This window comes from Salvelinus namaycush, chromosome 32 (genome assembly GCF_016432855.1).
Source record: "Salvelinus namaycush isolate Seneca chromosome 32, SaNama_1.0, whole genome shotgun sequence".
Classification (NCBI taxonomy): domain Eukaryota; kingdom Metazoa; phylum Chordata; class Actinopteri; order Salmoniformes; family Salmonidae; genus Salvelinus; species Salvelinus namaycush.
This window is the reverse complement of record NC_052338.1, coordinates 32,001,043-32,015,535: the sequence shown is the minus strand read 5'-3', so window position 1 is coordinate 32,015,535 and position 14,493 is coordinate 32,001,043. Positions and strand designations below refer to the sequence as shown.

The window sequence follows — 14,493 nt, the reverse complement described above, 5'->3', positions numbered from 1 at the left end:
AAGGAATACAGTTTTTGTCAAAATTGGCATCTCATTGCAGGTTCAGGAGAATTTACGCAGCATGTTCGAATAATGAACGTTAAGTTTAGGAAAAGGGTTAAGGTTGGGGTTAGCAAAAAAAGATAAAACATCTACTTTTGACGTCAATTTGACAAAAGCTGTAACCCATCTAGACATGACTGTTTTTAGGGCCTGAACGAATTCACATCGGAAAACCGGTAAGGGATACTGGCAACGGAAGAAGTATCACCCTCTCAGACTCCTGAGCCTGTGTAGGGATCAGATTGGCCTTTGTGACTTTAAGAGAAGTAGAGTGAATGTTATTTAGCGTAAAAATCGAATAAAAATGTAAGGTAGTATGATTTATTTATTTGTTATTGTTATTGTTATATATACATTTTTCAAAACATACAGTATTTCGTTTTTGGGGGGGCTATTTTACTACCCCGTACAGTAGGTGGCAGCAATACACCTTATGGGTATTGTCTGCCAATAAACCTTGACGAAGAAGGAAAGATTCACGGTGTATGTGATGCTCGTCGTTTGATGCAAAGCAGACAGGGTGGGGAAACAGAAGAGTCATTGTCTGTTCTTTTGAGTTTTGAAGTTGTCTTTGCCCGACAAAGTGAACTTAGGATATACAGTTGAAGTCGGAAGTTTACATACACTTCGGTTGGAGTCATTAAAACTTGTTTTTCAACCACTCCACAAATGTCTTGTTAACAAACTATAGTTTTGGCAAGTTGGTTAGGACATCGACTTTGTGCATGACACAATACATTTTTCCAACAATTGTTTACAGACAGATTATTTCACTTATAATTCACTGTATCACAATTCCAGTGGGTCAGAGGTTTACATACACTAAGTTGACTGTGCCTTTAAACAGCTTGGAAAATTCCAGAAAATGATGTCATGGATTTAGAAGCTTCTGACAGGCTAATTTACATAATTTGAGTCAATTGGAAGTGTACCTGTGGATGTATTTCAAGGCCTACCTTCAAACTCAGTGTCCCTTTGCTTGACGTCGTGGGAAAATCAAAAGAAATCAGCCAAGACCTCAGAAAAAAAAGCATGGGGGGTGGCAGCATCATGTTGTGGGGGTGCTTTGCTGCAGGAGGGACTGGTGCACTTCACAAAATAGATGGCATCATGAGGTGGTAAAATTATGTGGATATATTGAAGCAACATCTCAAGACATCAGTCAGGAAGTTAAAGCTTGGTCGCAAATGGGTCTTCCAAATGGACAATGACCCCAAGCATACTTCCAAAGTTGTGGCAAAATGGCTTAAGGACAACAAAGTCAAGGTATTGGAAAGGCTGTCACAAAGCCTTGACCTCAATCCTATAGAAAATAAGTGGCAGAACTGAATAAGTGTGTGTGAACAAGGAGGCCTTCAAACCTGACTCCGTTACACCAGCTCTGTCAGGAGGAATGGGCCAAAATTCACCCAACTTATTGTGGGAAGCTTGTGGAAGGCTACCCAAACCGTTTTATCCAAGTTAAACAATTTAAAGGCAATGCTACCAAATACTAATTGAGTGTATGTAAACTTCTGACCCACTGGGAATGTGATGAAAGAAATATAAGCTGAAATAAATCAACTATTATTCTGACATTTCACCTTCTTAAAATAAAGTGGTGATCCTAACTGACCTAAAACAGGGAATTTTTACTAGGATTAAATGTCAGGAATTGTGAAAAACGCAGTTTAAATGTATTTGGCTAAGGTGTATGTAAACTCCGACTTCAACTGTATAAGTTATCATGTACGAGCAAATGTGCCGAATACATTACGATGTTACAGGTGTCAAGCTTATGGGCACGTGGCAGCAGTGTATTCGAGGGAGGGTCCAAGGTGTGAGAAGTGTGCAGAAGGGCATGAGACAAAGGAATGTGTAGTATTGGTGAAAGTAGTAGAATGTGTTAATTGTAGGGGTGTCCATGGAGCTGGGGATCAGAAATGTCCCGTGCGAGAGAGGCAGGTTGAGGTTTCCAGGGTTAGAGTAGAGCAGAAGTTGTCATATGCTGAGGCAGTGAAGAAAGTAGAGGAAGATGGGTCAAGGGGGAGGAGTAGTGAGAGTTGTAGATATATACCAGGAACAGAGGGATAGACCAAAAAGTGATACAAGTTTCAGTAAGATTGGATTTTTAGCATTTATATTAATGGTTATCAACTGTACTGCAGGGATGGAACGTAAGTCGCAGAAAATAGAGGTTGTGGTGGCAGCTGCAGAGAGGTATTTGGGTGTGTGAGATTTGACGTCAGAAGAGTTACAGGATGTGTTAAGTGGTGATGTCCCATCCTTTCAGGATGATGGCATGAGGTTGGAATAAATACATTTATTTAGTGGAGTAGGGTGGTGTTAATTGTATTTTATATCATTTAGAAATTAGTGAGTGTAGTGTTAGATGGTAGCGTATTTATTTACAAATTATTTTTTTTCAAGCAAAGTATAAGGGAGTTGTACTCCAGTCTAGTAGGTGGCGATAATGCAACAAATTGGATGTCAACCGCTGTTAAAACGCATAGAAGAAGTACACACGCCTATATACAGGACGGGACGGAGAGCGCGGTCAGCGGTAGAAGCGCAGCGGGTTGTGTGTGGTGTGTTTATGTTTTATACTCCGTTTATCAGAACGGAAAATAGAACTACAGACAGCCCGATTGGGCCTACAGATTTGTTTTAAACCAGCATTTTTATTGGAGTTCCGTTTGGCTCATGCGATTGAAGGGGCTCGAGGGCTCCTACCTTTCCCCCTCCAAGGTTCCAGAGAGGCGCGTGGAAAAGCCCTGTGCAGAGAAAGAAGGGGGGTCATAGCGTATGTACGTACCCTAAATGCATACATGCCTGGGTCTTCGACAGTGTGGTTTTAAAAACGGGAACGGTTGTGTTTATTTTGTCGCCAAACGGCAATGAGTGGCAATGAGATCGCGTTGCTGGTGAGCCAGTGCTTTGATGAATAATTTACGGTCTTGTGGTCCGAAAGAGAGCGAACCACAGCCACAGCCACTGCCGTTTGTAAACCTCTGACGACGTCGGAGAGGGCCCGGATGGTGGACTAGAGAGAGCCGACAAAACGGGTCTGAAACGGGACGAAGTATTTTGACATTGTCCGTAAATTCATTAGGGGCGGTGAGAAGGAGTGATGGTGTGTCGTTGGAGGAGGAGAGAATGAGCTTTGGGCACCTTGCGGAGGATCCTATACAAACTCTGCTTTCGGATTATTCTCAAACCCCGCCACATCTAAACCACAACAAACAAATCAAAACTAATATCAGTCAACTCTAAATTACTATTTTCGACATGCGCTCATTAATATAGTCCATCCAAGAAATCCTAGAAGAGGTGTATGTAAAGTTGACTATCATTGTAATGAATAGTGAGTAGTCGGTAGTTGTTCGAAAGCTTCATCCAGGTGTAGTGATTGAATCATTGTGAACTGAAATGAATATTGCACATTTGATTTTCTATAGGAGAATATTTAAAAATCATGCGATCCAGAATTTTAAAAGGGCGTTTCTCTCGGCCTGTATCTGCATATCTGGCGTCAGTTGAGGGTTATGTTTAGGAGAGAACACTTACAGGCCTATCCTATGTGGACTATTTTGACAAATGTTTACTTAAAAAAAAAATAAACATCTACCTCAAACCTCTGCCTGTTTTCCACAGAACACGACTGGAGAAACAAACTAATGTTTACTAAATGAATACCTCAGTCTCACTAATACCTCACAGGTTCTTATAAAGCGTAGCCTTGTTTAAAATACCTCTGATGGCTTCATTCTCAGACTCTGACCTGCAGACCTGTCCTCTCTGCAAGGAGCTCTGTGGCTCCTCCTCCGCTCCCATCTCTTGTAACTCCTCCACTTCCTCCTCCTCCTCTCACTCGTCGTCCTCCTCCTCCCGGCGCCTCCATGTCCTCCCCTGCCTGCACGCCTTCTGCAGGCAGTGTCTAGAGGGCCAGCGCAGTCATGGGGACCCTCTCAAACTCAGCTGCCCCACCTGCAACCAGAAGGTCTCCATCTCCGAGGCCGGAGTGGACTCTCTCCCTTCCTCCAACTTCCTCTTGAGTAACCTTCTGGACGTGGAGCAGCTCCAACTCGGCCAAAATAAGAACGGTCACCGGGGGGTCAGCGGGTGCTCCATACCCCGCTTCCACCGTGCCCATAGCGGGCTCCGCCCGAGCCGCCTGGGAGGGCCCCAGTGCAGCTCCTGTGACGAGGGGAACCCGGCCAGCTTCCACTGCCTGGACTGCCAGGAGTACCTTTGTGATAACTGCGTCCGAGCCCATCAGAGGGTCCGGTTGACCAAGGACCACTTCATCGAGAGGCTGGCAGAGAGCCTGCAGCATGCAAGCCGAGGCAAGGCCAGCCCCATCGCAGGTGGAGGAAGGGGGGTAGGGGGAGGTGTAGGGTTGTCCCTGACCCAGCCCTTCCAGTCCAACTCCTCCCTGCTGCCTTTGTTCCAGGATAGGATGAGTTTCTGTCAGCACCATGACAACAAGGTAGGGACACGGGAATGAAATGATACACACACACCCACATATACACACACACCCACATATACACACACACACACACACACACACACACACACACACACACACACACACACACACACACACACTCAAATTACTTTGAGGTCTGGTCCTTTTTGGCACAGGAGGTATTGCCTTCACTCTCTGGATCCAGATGGTTTCTGGTTGGAGAACCACTACGCTACACTGGCTGCAGCTATAGGTTCAACCCTTACAGCTGCTCTTCATATGGCCGGAGCTACACTGGCTGCAGCTATAGGTTCAACCCTTACAGCTGCTCTTCATATGGCCGGAGTTACACTGGCTGCAGCTATAGGTTCCTACCTTACAGCTGCTCTTCATATGGCCGGAGTTACACTGGCTGCAGCTATAGGTTCAACCCTTACAGCTGCTCTTCATATGGCCGGAGTTACACTGGCTGCAGCTATAGGTTCCTACCTTACAGCTGCTCTTCATATGGCCGGAGTTACACTGGCTGCAGCTAGAGGTTCCCACCTTACAGCTGCTCTTCATATGGCCGGAGTTACACTGGCTGCAGCTATAGGTTCAACCCTTACAGCTGCTCTTCATATGGCCGGAGCTACACTGGCTGCAGCTATAGGTTCCTACCTTACAGCTGCTCTTCATATGGCCGGAGCTACACTGGCTGCAGCTTATAGGTTCCATCCTTACAGCTGCTCTTCATATGGCCGGAGTTACACTGGCTGCAGCTATAGGTTCAACCTTTACAGCTGCTCTTCATATGGCCGGAGCTACACTGGCTGCAGCTATAGGTTCCTACCTTACAGCTGCTCTTCATATGGCCGGAGCTACACTGGCTGCAGCTATAGGTTCAACCTTTACAGCTGCTCTTCATATGGCCGGAGTTACACTGGCTGCAGCTATAGGTTCAACCTTTACAGCTGCTCTTCATATGGCCGGAGTTACACTGGCTGCAGCTATAGGTTCAACCTTTACAGCTGCTCTTCATATGGCCGGAGTTACACTGGCTGCAGCTATAGGTTCCTACCTTACAGCTGCTCTTCATATGGCCGGAGTTACACTGGCTGCAGCTATAGGTTCCTACCTTACAGCTGCTCTTCATATGGCCGGAGTTACACTGGCTGCAGCTATAGGTTCCTACCTTACAGCTGCTCTTCATATGGCCGGAGTTACACTGGCTGCAGCTATAGGTTCCTACCTTACAGCTGCTCTTCATATGGCCGGAGTTACACTGGCTGCAGCTATAGGTTCCTACCTTACAGCTGCTCTTCATATGGCCGGAGCTACACTGGCTGTAGCTATAGGTTCAACCCTTACAGCTGCTCTTCATATGGCCGGAGCTACACTGGCTGCAGCTATAGGTTCAACCCTTACAGCTGCTCTTCATATGGCCGGAGCTACACTGGCTGCAGCTTATAGGTTCCATCCTTACAGCTGCTCTTCATATGGCCGGAGTTACACTGGCTGCAGCTATAGGTTCAACCTTTACAGCTGCTCTTCATATGGCCGGAGCTACACTGGCTGCAGCTATAGGTTCCTACCTTACAGCTGCTCTTCATATGGCCGGAGCTACACTGGCTGCAGCTATAGGTTCAACCTTTACAGCTGCTCTTCATATGGCCGGAGTTACACTGGCTGCAGCTATAGGTTCAACCTTTACAGCTGCTCTTCATATGGCCGGAGTTACACTGGCTGCAGCTATAGGTTCAACCTTTACAGCTGCTCTTCATATGGCCGGAGTTACACTGGCTGCAGCTATAGGTTCCTACCTTACAGCTGCTCTTCATATGGCCGGAGTTACACTGGCTGCAGCTATAGGTTCCTACCTTACAGCTGCTCTTCATATGGCCGGAGTTACACTGGCTGCAGCTATAGGTTCCTACCTTACAGCTGCTCTTCATATGGCCGGAGTTACACTGGCTGCAGCTATAGGTTCCTACCTTACAGCTGCTCTTCATATGGCCGGAGTTACACTGGCTGCAGCTATAGGTTCCTACCTTACAGCTGCTCTTCATATGGCCGGAGCTACACTGGCTGTAGCTATAGGTTCAACCCTTACAGCTGCTCTTCATATGGCCGGAGCTACACTGGCTGCAGCTATAGGTTCAACCCTTACAGCTGCTCTTCATATGGCCGGAGCTACACTGGCTGCAGCTATAGGTTCAACCCTTACAGCTGCTCTTCATATGGCCGGAGCTACACTGGCTGTAGCTATAGGTTCAACCCTTACAGCTGCTCTTCATATGGCCGGAGCTACACTGGCTGCAGCTATAGGTTCCTACCTTACAGCTGCTCTTCATATGGCCGGAGTTACACTGGCTGCAGCTATAGGTTCCTACCTTACAGCTGCTCTTCATATGGCCGGAGCTACACTGGCTGCAGCTATAGGTTCCTACCTTACAGCTGCTCTCCATATGGCCGGAGTTACACTGGCTGCAGCTATAGGTTCAACCCTTACAGCTGCTCTTCATATAGCCGGAGTTACACTGGCTGCAGCTATAGGTTCCTACTTTACAGCTGCTCTTCATATGGCCGGAGCTACACTGGCTGCAGCTATAGGTTCAACCCTTACAGCTGCTCTTCATATGGCCGGAGTTACACTGGCTGCAGCTATAGGTTCAACCCTTACAGCTGCTCTTCATATAGCCGGAGCTACACTGGCTGCAGCTAGAGGTTCAACCCTTACAGCTGCTCTTCATATGGCCGGAGTTACACTGGCTGCAGCTATAGGTTCAACCCTTACAGCTGCTCTTCATATGGCCGGAGTTACACTGGCTGCAGCTATAGGTTCCTACCTTACAGCTGCTCTTCATATGGCCGGAGCTACACTGGCTGTAGCTATAGGTTCCATCCTTACAGCTGCTCTTCATATGGCCAGAGCTACACTGGCTGCAGCTATAGGTTCAACCCTTACAGCTGCTCTTCATATGGCCGGAGTTACACTGGCTGCAGCTATAGGTTCAACCCTTACAGCTGCTCTTCATATGGCCGGAGCTACACTGGCTGCAGCTATAGGTTCCATCCTTACAGCTGCTCTTCATATGGCCGGAGTTACACTGGCTGCAGCTATAGGTTCCTACCTTACAGCTGCTCTTCATATGGCTGGAGCTACACTGGCTGCAGCTATAGGTTCAACCCTTACAGCTGCTCTTCATATGGCCAGAGCTACACTGGCTGTAGCTATAGGTTCAACCCTTACAGCTGCTCTTCATATGGCCGGAGTTACACTGGCTGCAGCTATAGGTTCCATCCTTACAGCTGCTCTTCATATGGCCGGAGCTACACTGGCTGTAGCTATAGGTTCAACCCTTACAGCTGCTCTTCATATGGCCGGAGCTACACTGGCTGCAGCTATAGGTTCAACCCTTACAGCTGCTCTTCATATGGCCGGAGCTACACTGGCTGCAGCTATAGGTTCCATCCTTACAGCTGCTCTTCAAATGGCCGGAGTTACACTGGCTGTAGCTATAGGTTCAACCCTTACAGCTGCTCTTCATATGGCCGGAGCTACACTGGCTGCAGCTATAGGTTCAACCCTTACAGCTGCTCTTCATATGGCCGGAGCTACACTGGCTGCAGCTATAGGTTCAACCCTTACAGCTGCTCTTCATATAGCCGGAGCTACACTGGCTGCAGCTATAGGTTCAACCCTTACAGCTGCTCTTCATATGGCCGGAGTTACACTGGCTGCAGCTATAGGTTCAACCTTTACAGCTGCTCTTCATATGGCCGGAGTTACACTGGCTGCAGCTATAGGTTCCTACCTTACAGCTGCTCTTCATATAGCCGGAGTTACACTGGCTGCAGCTAGAGGTTCCCACCTTACAGCTGCTCTTCATATGGCCGGAGTTACACTGGCTGTAGCTATAGGTTCCTACCTTACAGCTGCTCTTCATATGGCCGGAGTTACACTGGCTGCAGCTATAGGTTCAACCTTTACAGCTGCTCTTCATATGGCCGGAGTTACACTGGCTGCAGCTATAGGTTCAACCCTTACAGCTGCTTTTCATATGGCCGGAGTTACACTGGCTGCAGCTATAGGTTCCTACCTTACAGCTGCTCTTCATATGGCCGGAGCTACACTGGCTGCAGCTATAGGTTCAACCCTTACAGCTGCTCTTCATATGGCCGGAGCTACACTGGCTGCAGCTATAGGTTCCTACCTTACAGCTGCTCTTCATATGGCCGGAGCTACACTGGCTGCAGCTATAGGTTCCATCCTTACAGCTGCTCTTCATATGGCCGGAGCTACACTGGCTGTAGCTATAGGTTCAACCCTTACAGCTGCTCTTCATATGGCCGGAGTTACACTGGCTGCAGCTATAGGTTCCATCCTTACAGCTGCTCTTCATATGGCCGGAGCTACACTGGCTGTAGCTATAGGTTCAACCCTTACAGCTGCTCTTCATATGGCCGGAGCTACACTGGCTGCAGCTATAGGTTCAAGCCTTATAGCTGCTCTTCATATGGCCGGAGCTACACTGGCTGCAGCTATAGGTTCCATCCTTACAGCTGCTCTTCATATGGCCGGAGCTACACTGGCTGTAGCTATAGGTTCAACCCTTACAGCTGCTCTTCATATGGCCGGAGTTACACTGGCTGCAGCTATAGGTTCAACCCTTACAGCTGCTCTTCATATGGCCGGAGTTACACTGGCTGCAGCTATAGATTCCTACCTTACAGCTGCTCTTCATATGGCCGGAGTTACACTGGCTGCAGCTATAGGTTCCTACCTTACAGCTGCTCTTCATATGGCCGGAGCTACACTGGCTGTAGCTATAGGTTCCATCCTTACAGCTGCTCTTCATATGGCCGGAGCTACACTGGCTGCAGCTATAGGTTCAACCCTTACAGCTGCTCTTCATATGGCCGGAGTTACACTGGCTGCAGCTATAGGTTCAACCCTTACAGCTGCTCTTCATATGGCCGGAGCTACACTGGCTGCAGCTATAGGTTCCATCCTTACAGCTGCTCTTCATATGGCCGGAGTTACACTGGCTGCAGCTATAGGTTCAAACCTTACAGCTGCTCTTCATATGGCCGGAGTTACACTGGCTGCAGCTATAGGTTCAACCCTTACAGCTGCTCTTCATGTGGCCGGAGTTACACTGGCTGCAGCTATAGGTTCAACCCTTACAGCTGCTCTTCATATGGCCGGAGTTACACTGGCTGCAGCTATAGGTTCAACCTTTACAGCTGCTCTTCATATGGCCGGAGTTACACTGGCTGCAGCTATAGGTTCCTACCTTACAGCTGCTCTTCATATGGCCGGAGCTACACTGGCTGCAGCTATAGGTTCCTACCTTACAGCTGCTCTTCATATAGCCGGAGTTACACTGGCTGCAGCTATAGGTTCCTACCTTACAGCTGCTCTTCATATGGCCGGAGCTACACTGGCTGCAGCTATAGGTTCAACCTTTACAGCTGCTCTTCATATGGCCGGAGTTACACTGGCTGCAGCTATAGGTTCAACCCTTACAGCTGCTCTTCATATGGCCGGAGTTACACTGGCTGCAGCTATAGGTTCCACCCTTACAGCTGCTCTTCATATGGCCGGAGTTACACTGGCTGCAGCTATAGGTTCCTACCTTACAGCTGCTCTTCATATGGCCGGAGCTACACTGGCTGCAGCTATAGGTTCAACCTTTACAGCTGCTCTTCATATGGCCGGAGTTACACTGGCTGCAGCTATAGGTTCCTACCTTACAGCTGCTCTTCATATGGCCGGAGTTACACTGGCTGCAGCTTATAGGTTCCATCCTTACAGCTGCTCTTCATATGGCTGGAGCTACACTGGCTGCAGCTATAGGTTCAACCCTTACAGCTGCTCTTCATATGGCTGGAGCTACACTGGCTGCAGCTATAGGTTCAACCCTTACAGCTGCTCTTCATATGGCCGGAGTTACACTGGCTGCAGCTATAGGTTCCTACCTTACAGCTGCTCTTCATATGGCCGGAGTTACACTGGCTGCAGCTTATAGGTTCCATCCTTACAGCTGCTCTTCATATGGCCGGAGTTACACTGGCTGCAGCTATAGGTTCCTACCTTACAGCTGCTCTTCATATGGCCGGAGTTACACTGGCTGTAGCTATAGGTTCCTACCTTACAGCTGCTCTTCATATGGCCGGAGTTACACTGGCTGCAGCTTATAGGTTCAACCCTTACAGCTGCTCTTCATATGGCCGGAGTTACACTGGCTGCAGCTATAGGTTCCTACCTTACAGCTGCTCTTCATATGGCCGGAGCTACACTGGCTGCAGCTATAGGTTCAACCCTTACAGCTGCTCTTCATATGGCCGGAGTTACACTGGCTGCAGCTAGAGGTTCCATCCTTACAGCTGCTCTTCATATGGCCGGAGTTACACTGGCTGCAGCTAGAGGTTCCTACCTTACAGCTGCTCTTCATATGGCCGGAGTTACACTGGCTGCAGCTATAGGTTCAACCTTTACAGCTGCTCTTCATATGGCCGGAGCTACACTGGCTGCAGCTTGAGGTTCCTACCTTACAGCTGCTCTTCATATGGCCGGAGTTACACTGGCTGCAGCTATAGGTTCAACCTTTACAGCTGCTCTTCATATGGCCGGAGCTACACTGGCTGCAGCTATAGGTTCAACCTTTACAGCTGCTCTTCATATGGCCGGAGCTACACTGGCTGCAGCTAGAGGTTCCTACCTTACAGCTGCTCTTCATATGGCCGGAGCTACACTGGCTGCAGCTATAGGTTCAACCCTTACAGCTGCTCTTCATATAGCCGGAGTTACACTGGCTGCAGCTATAGGTTCCTACCTTACAGCTGCTCTTCATATGGCCATAGTTCTTCTACTGTATACTGGACATTGACCTTTTCACATTCACTCTGTGTACACACACACACACACACACACACACACACACACACACACACACACAGAGCTATGTCGAAAACAAACACAAACATGAACTGTGTATAACCCCCCCCCCCCCCCCCCCCTGTACCACAGCAACTTTTAAAAAAACGGTCACTCATTATAGGTGTTGTTTACAAGATGGCTGCTGTTGTAAATATTAACACACATCCAGTAAGAGTTAACTTTTCCAGTAAGGGCTCTGTTTTCCACTCATTTCTCTCTCACACATCAGGTTAGAGTGTGCGTGTACCCTGCATGTCTCTGCTTTTTTAGATTTTATATATATATATATATATATATAAAACTCAGCAAAAAAAGAAATGTCCTCTCACTGTCAACTGCGTTTATTTTCAGCAAACTTAACATGTGGAAATATTTGTATGAACATAACAACATTCAACAACTGAGACATAAACTGAACAGGTTCCACAGACATGTGATTAACAGAAATAGAATAATGTGTCCCTGAACAAAGGGGGGGTCAAAGTAAAAAGTAAGTCAGTATCTGATGTGGCCACCAGCTGCATTAAGTACTGCAGTGCATCTCCTCCTCATGGACTGCAACAGATTTGCCAGTTCTTGCTGTGAGATGTTACCCCACTCTTCCACCAAGGCAGCTGCAAGTTCCCGGACATTTCTGGGGGGAATGGCCCTAGCCCTCACCCTCCGATCCAACAGGTCCCAGACGTGCTCAATGGGATTGAGATCTGGGCTCTTCGCTGGCCATGGCAGAACACTGACATTCCTGTCTTGCAGGAAATCACACACAGAATGAGCAGTATGGCTGGTGGCATTGTCATGCTGGAGGGTTATCAACGTTTGAAGCACCTGGCGCGCAGCATAGGGCTCCTGCCTCACCCCTCTCACCCTGCAGGGGTTGGTGGGGCAGTGTCGAGGCAGGGGTTGGGTTGGGGGGGGGCGGTGTCGAGGCAGGGGTTGGTGGGGCAGTGTCAAGGCAGGGGTTGGGGGGGCGGTGTCGAAGCAGGGGTTGGGTTGGGGGGGCGGTGTCGAGGCAGGGGTTGGGTTGGGTGAGGGGTGGTGTCGAGGCAGGAGTTGGGGGGGCGGTGTCGAAGCAGGGGTTGGGGGGTGTCGAGGCAGGGGTTGGGTTGGGTGAGGGGTGGTGTCGAGGCAGGAGTTGGGGGGGGCGGTGTCGAAGCAGGGGTTGGGGGGTGTCGAGGCAGGGGTTGGGTTGGGTGAGGGGTGGTGTCGAGGCAGGAGTTGGGGGGGCGGTGTCGAAGCAGGGGTTGGGGGGGGGTGGTGTCGAGGCAGGGGTTGGGGGGGGGCGGTGTCGAAGCAGGGGTTGGGGGGGGGTGGTGTCGAGGCAGGGGTTGGGTTGGGTGAGGGGTGGTGTCGAGGCAGGAGTTGGGGGGGCGGTGTCGAAGCAGGGGTTGGGGGGGGGGTGGTGTCGAGGCAGGGGTTGGGGGGGCGGTGTCGAAGCAGGGGTTGGGGGGGGGGCGGTGTCGAGGCAGGGGTTGGTGGGGCAGTGTCGAGGCAGGGGTTGGTGGGGCGGTGTCGAGGCAGGGGTTGCGTTGGGGGGGCGGTTTTTCGAGGCAGGGGTTGCGTTGGGGGGGCGGTGTCGAGGCAGGGGTTGGGGGGGCGGTGTCGAGGCAGGGGTTGGTGGGGCGGTGTCGAGGCAGGGGTTGGGTTGGGGGGGCGGTGTCGAGGCAGGGGTTGGGTTGGGTGAGGGGTGGTGTCGAGGCAGGAGTTGGGGGGGCGGTGTCGAAGCAGGGGTTGGGGGGGGGGTGGTGTCGAGGCAGGGGTTGGGTTGGGTGAGGGGTGGTGTCGAGGCAGGGGTTGGGTTGGGTGAGGGGTGGTGTCGAGGCAGGAGTTGGGGGGGGGGGGGGGTGTCGAGGCAGGGGTTGGGTTGGGTGAGGGGTGGTGTCGAGGCAGGAGTTGGGGGGGCGGTGTCGAAGCAGGGGTTGGGGGGGGGGTGGTGTCGAGGCAGGGGTTGGGGGGGCGGTGTCGAAGCAGGGGTTGGGGGGGGTGGTGTCGAGGCAGGGGTTGGGTTGGGTGAGGGGTGGTGTCGAGGCAGGAGTTGGGGGGGCGGTGTCGAAGCAGGGGTTGGGGGGGGGTGGTGTCGAGGCAGGGGTTGGGGGGGGCGGTGTCGAAGCAGGGGTTGGGGGGGGGCGGTGTCGAGGCAGGGGTTGGTGGGGCAGTGTCGAGGCAGGGGTTGGTGGGGCGGTGTCGAGGCAGGGGTTGCGTTGGGGGGGCGGTGTCGAGGCAGGGGTTGCGTTGGGGGGGCGGTGTCGAGGCAGGGGTTGCGTTGGGGGGGGCGGTGTCGAGGCAGGGGTTGGTGGGGCGGTGTCGAGGCAGGGGTTGGTGGGGCGGTGTCGAGGCAGGGGTTGGTGGGGCAGTGTCGAGGCAGGGGTTGGTGGGGCGGTGTCGAGGCAGGGGTTGGGTTGGTGGGGCAGTGTCGAGGCAGGGGTTGGTGGGGCGGTGTCGAGGCAGGGGTTGGTGGGGCGGTGTCGAGGCAGGAGTTGGTGGGGCGGTGTCGAGGCAGGGGTTGGGTTGGTGGGGCAGTGTCGAGGCAGGGGTTGGTGGGGCGGTGTCGAGGCAGGGGTTGGTGGGGCGGTGTCGAGGCAGGGGTTGGTGGGGTGGTGTCGAGGCAGGGGTTGGGTTGGTGGGGCAGTGTCGAGGCAGGAGTTGGGGGGGGCGGTGTCGAGGCAGGGGTTGGGGGGGGCGGTGTCGAGGCAGGGGTTGGGTTGGTGGGGCAGTGTCGAGGCAGGAGTTGGGGGGGCAGTGTCGAGGCAGGAGTTGGGGGGGCGGTGTCGAGGCAGGGGTTGGGGGGGGCGGTGTCGAGGCAGGGGTTGGGGGGGCAGTGTCGAGGCAGGGGTTGGTGGGGCGGTGTCGAGGCAGGGGTTGGTGGGGCGGTGTCGAGGCAGGGGTTGGTGGGGCGGTGTCGAGGCAGGGGTTGGTGGGGCGGTGTCGAGGCAGGGGTTGGTGGGGCGGTGTCGAGGCAGGGGTTGGGTTGGTGGGGCAGTGTCGAAGCAGGGGTTGGGTTGGTGGGGCAGTGTCGAAGCAGGGGTTGGGTTGGTGGGGCAGTGTCGAAGCAGGGGTTGGGGGGGCGGTGTCGAGGCAG

General features: G+C 51.7%; 1 protein-coding gene across 1 annotated transcript in view; it reads left to right on the top strand.

Moving 5' to 3' along the window:
• Positions 1-2,594: 2,594 nt before the first annotated feature.
• The window catches only part of LOC120027426 (E3 ubiquitin-protein ligase TRIM71-like), a 43,870-nt gene continuing 31,971 nt past the window's right edge, over positions 2,595-14,493 (top strand). The window contains exon 1 of the mRNA XM_038972359.1: positions 2,595-4,510. Coding sequence (XP_038828287.1) covers positions 3,779-4,510 — 732 coding nt within the window. The 5' untranslated portion in view covers positions 2,595-3,778. The remainder of the gene's footprint in view (positions 4,511-14,493) is intronic.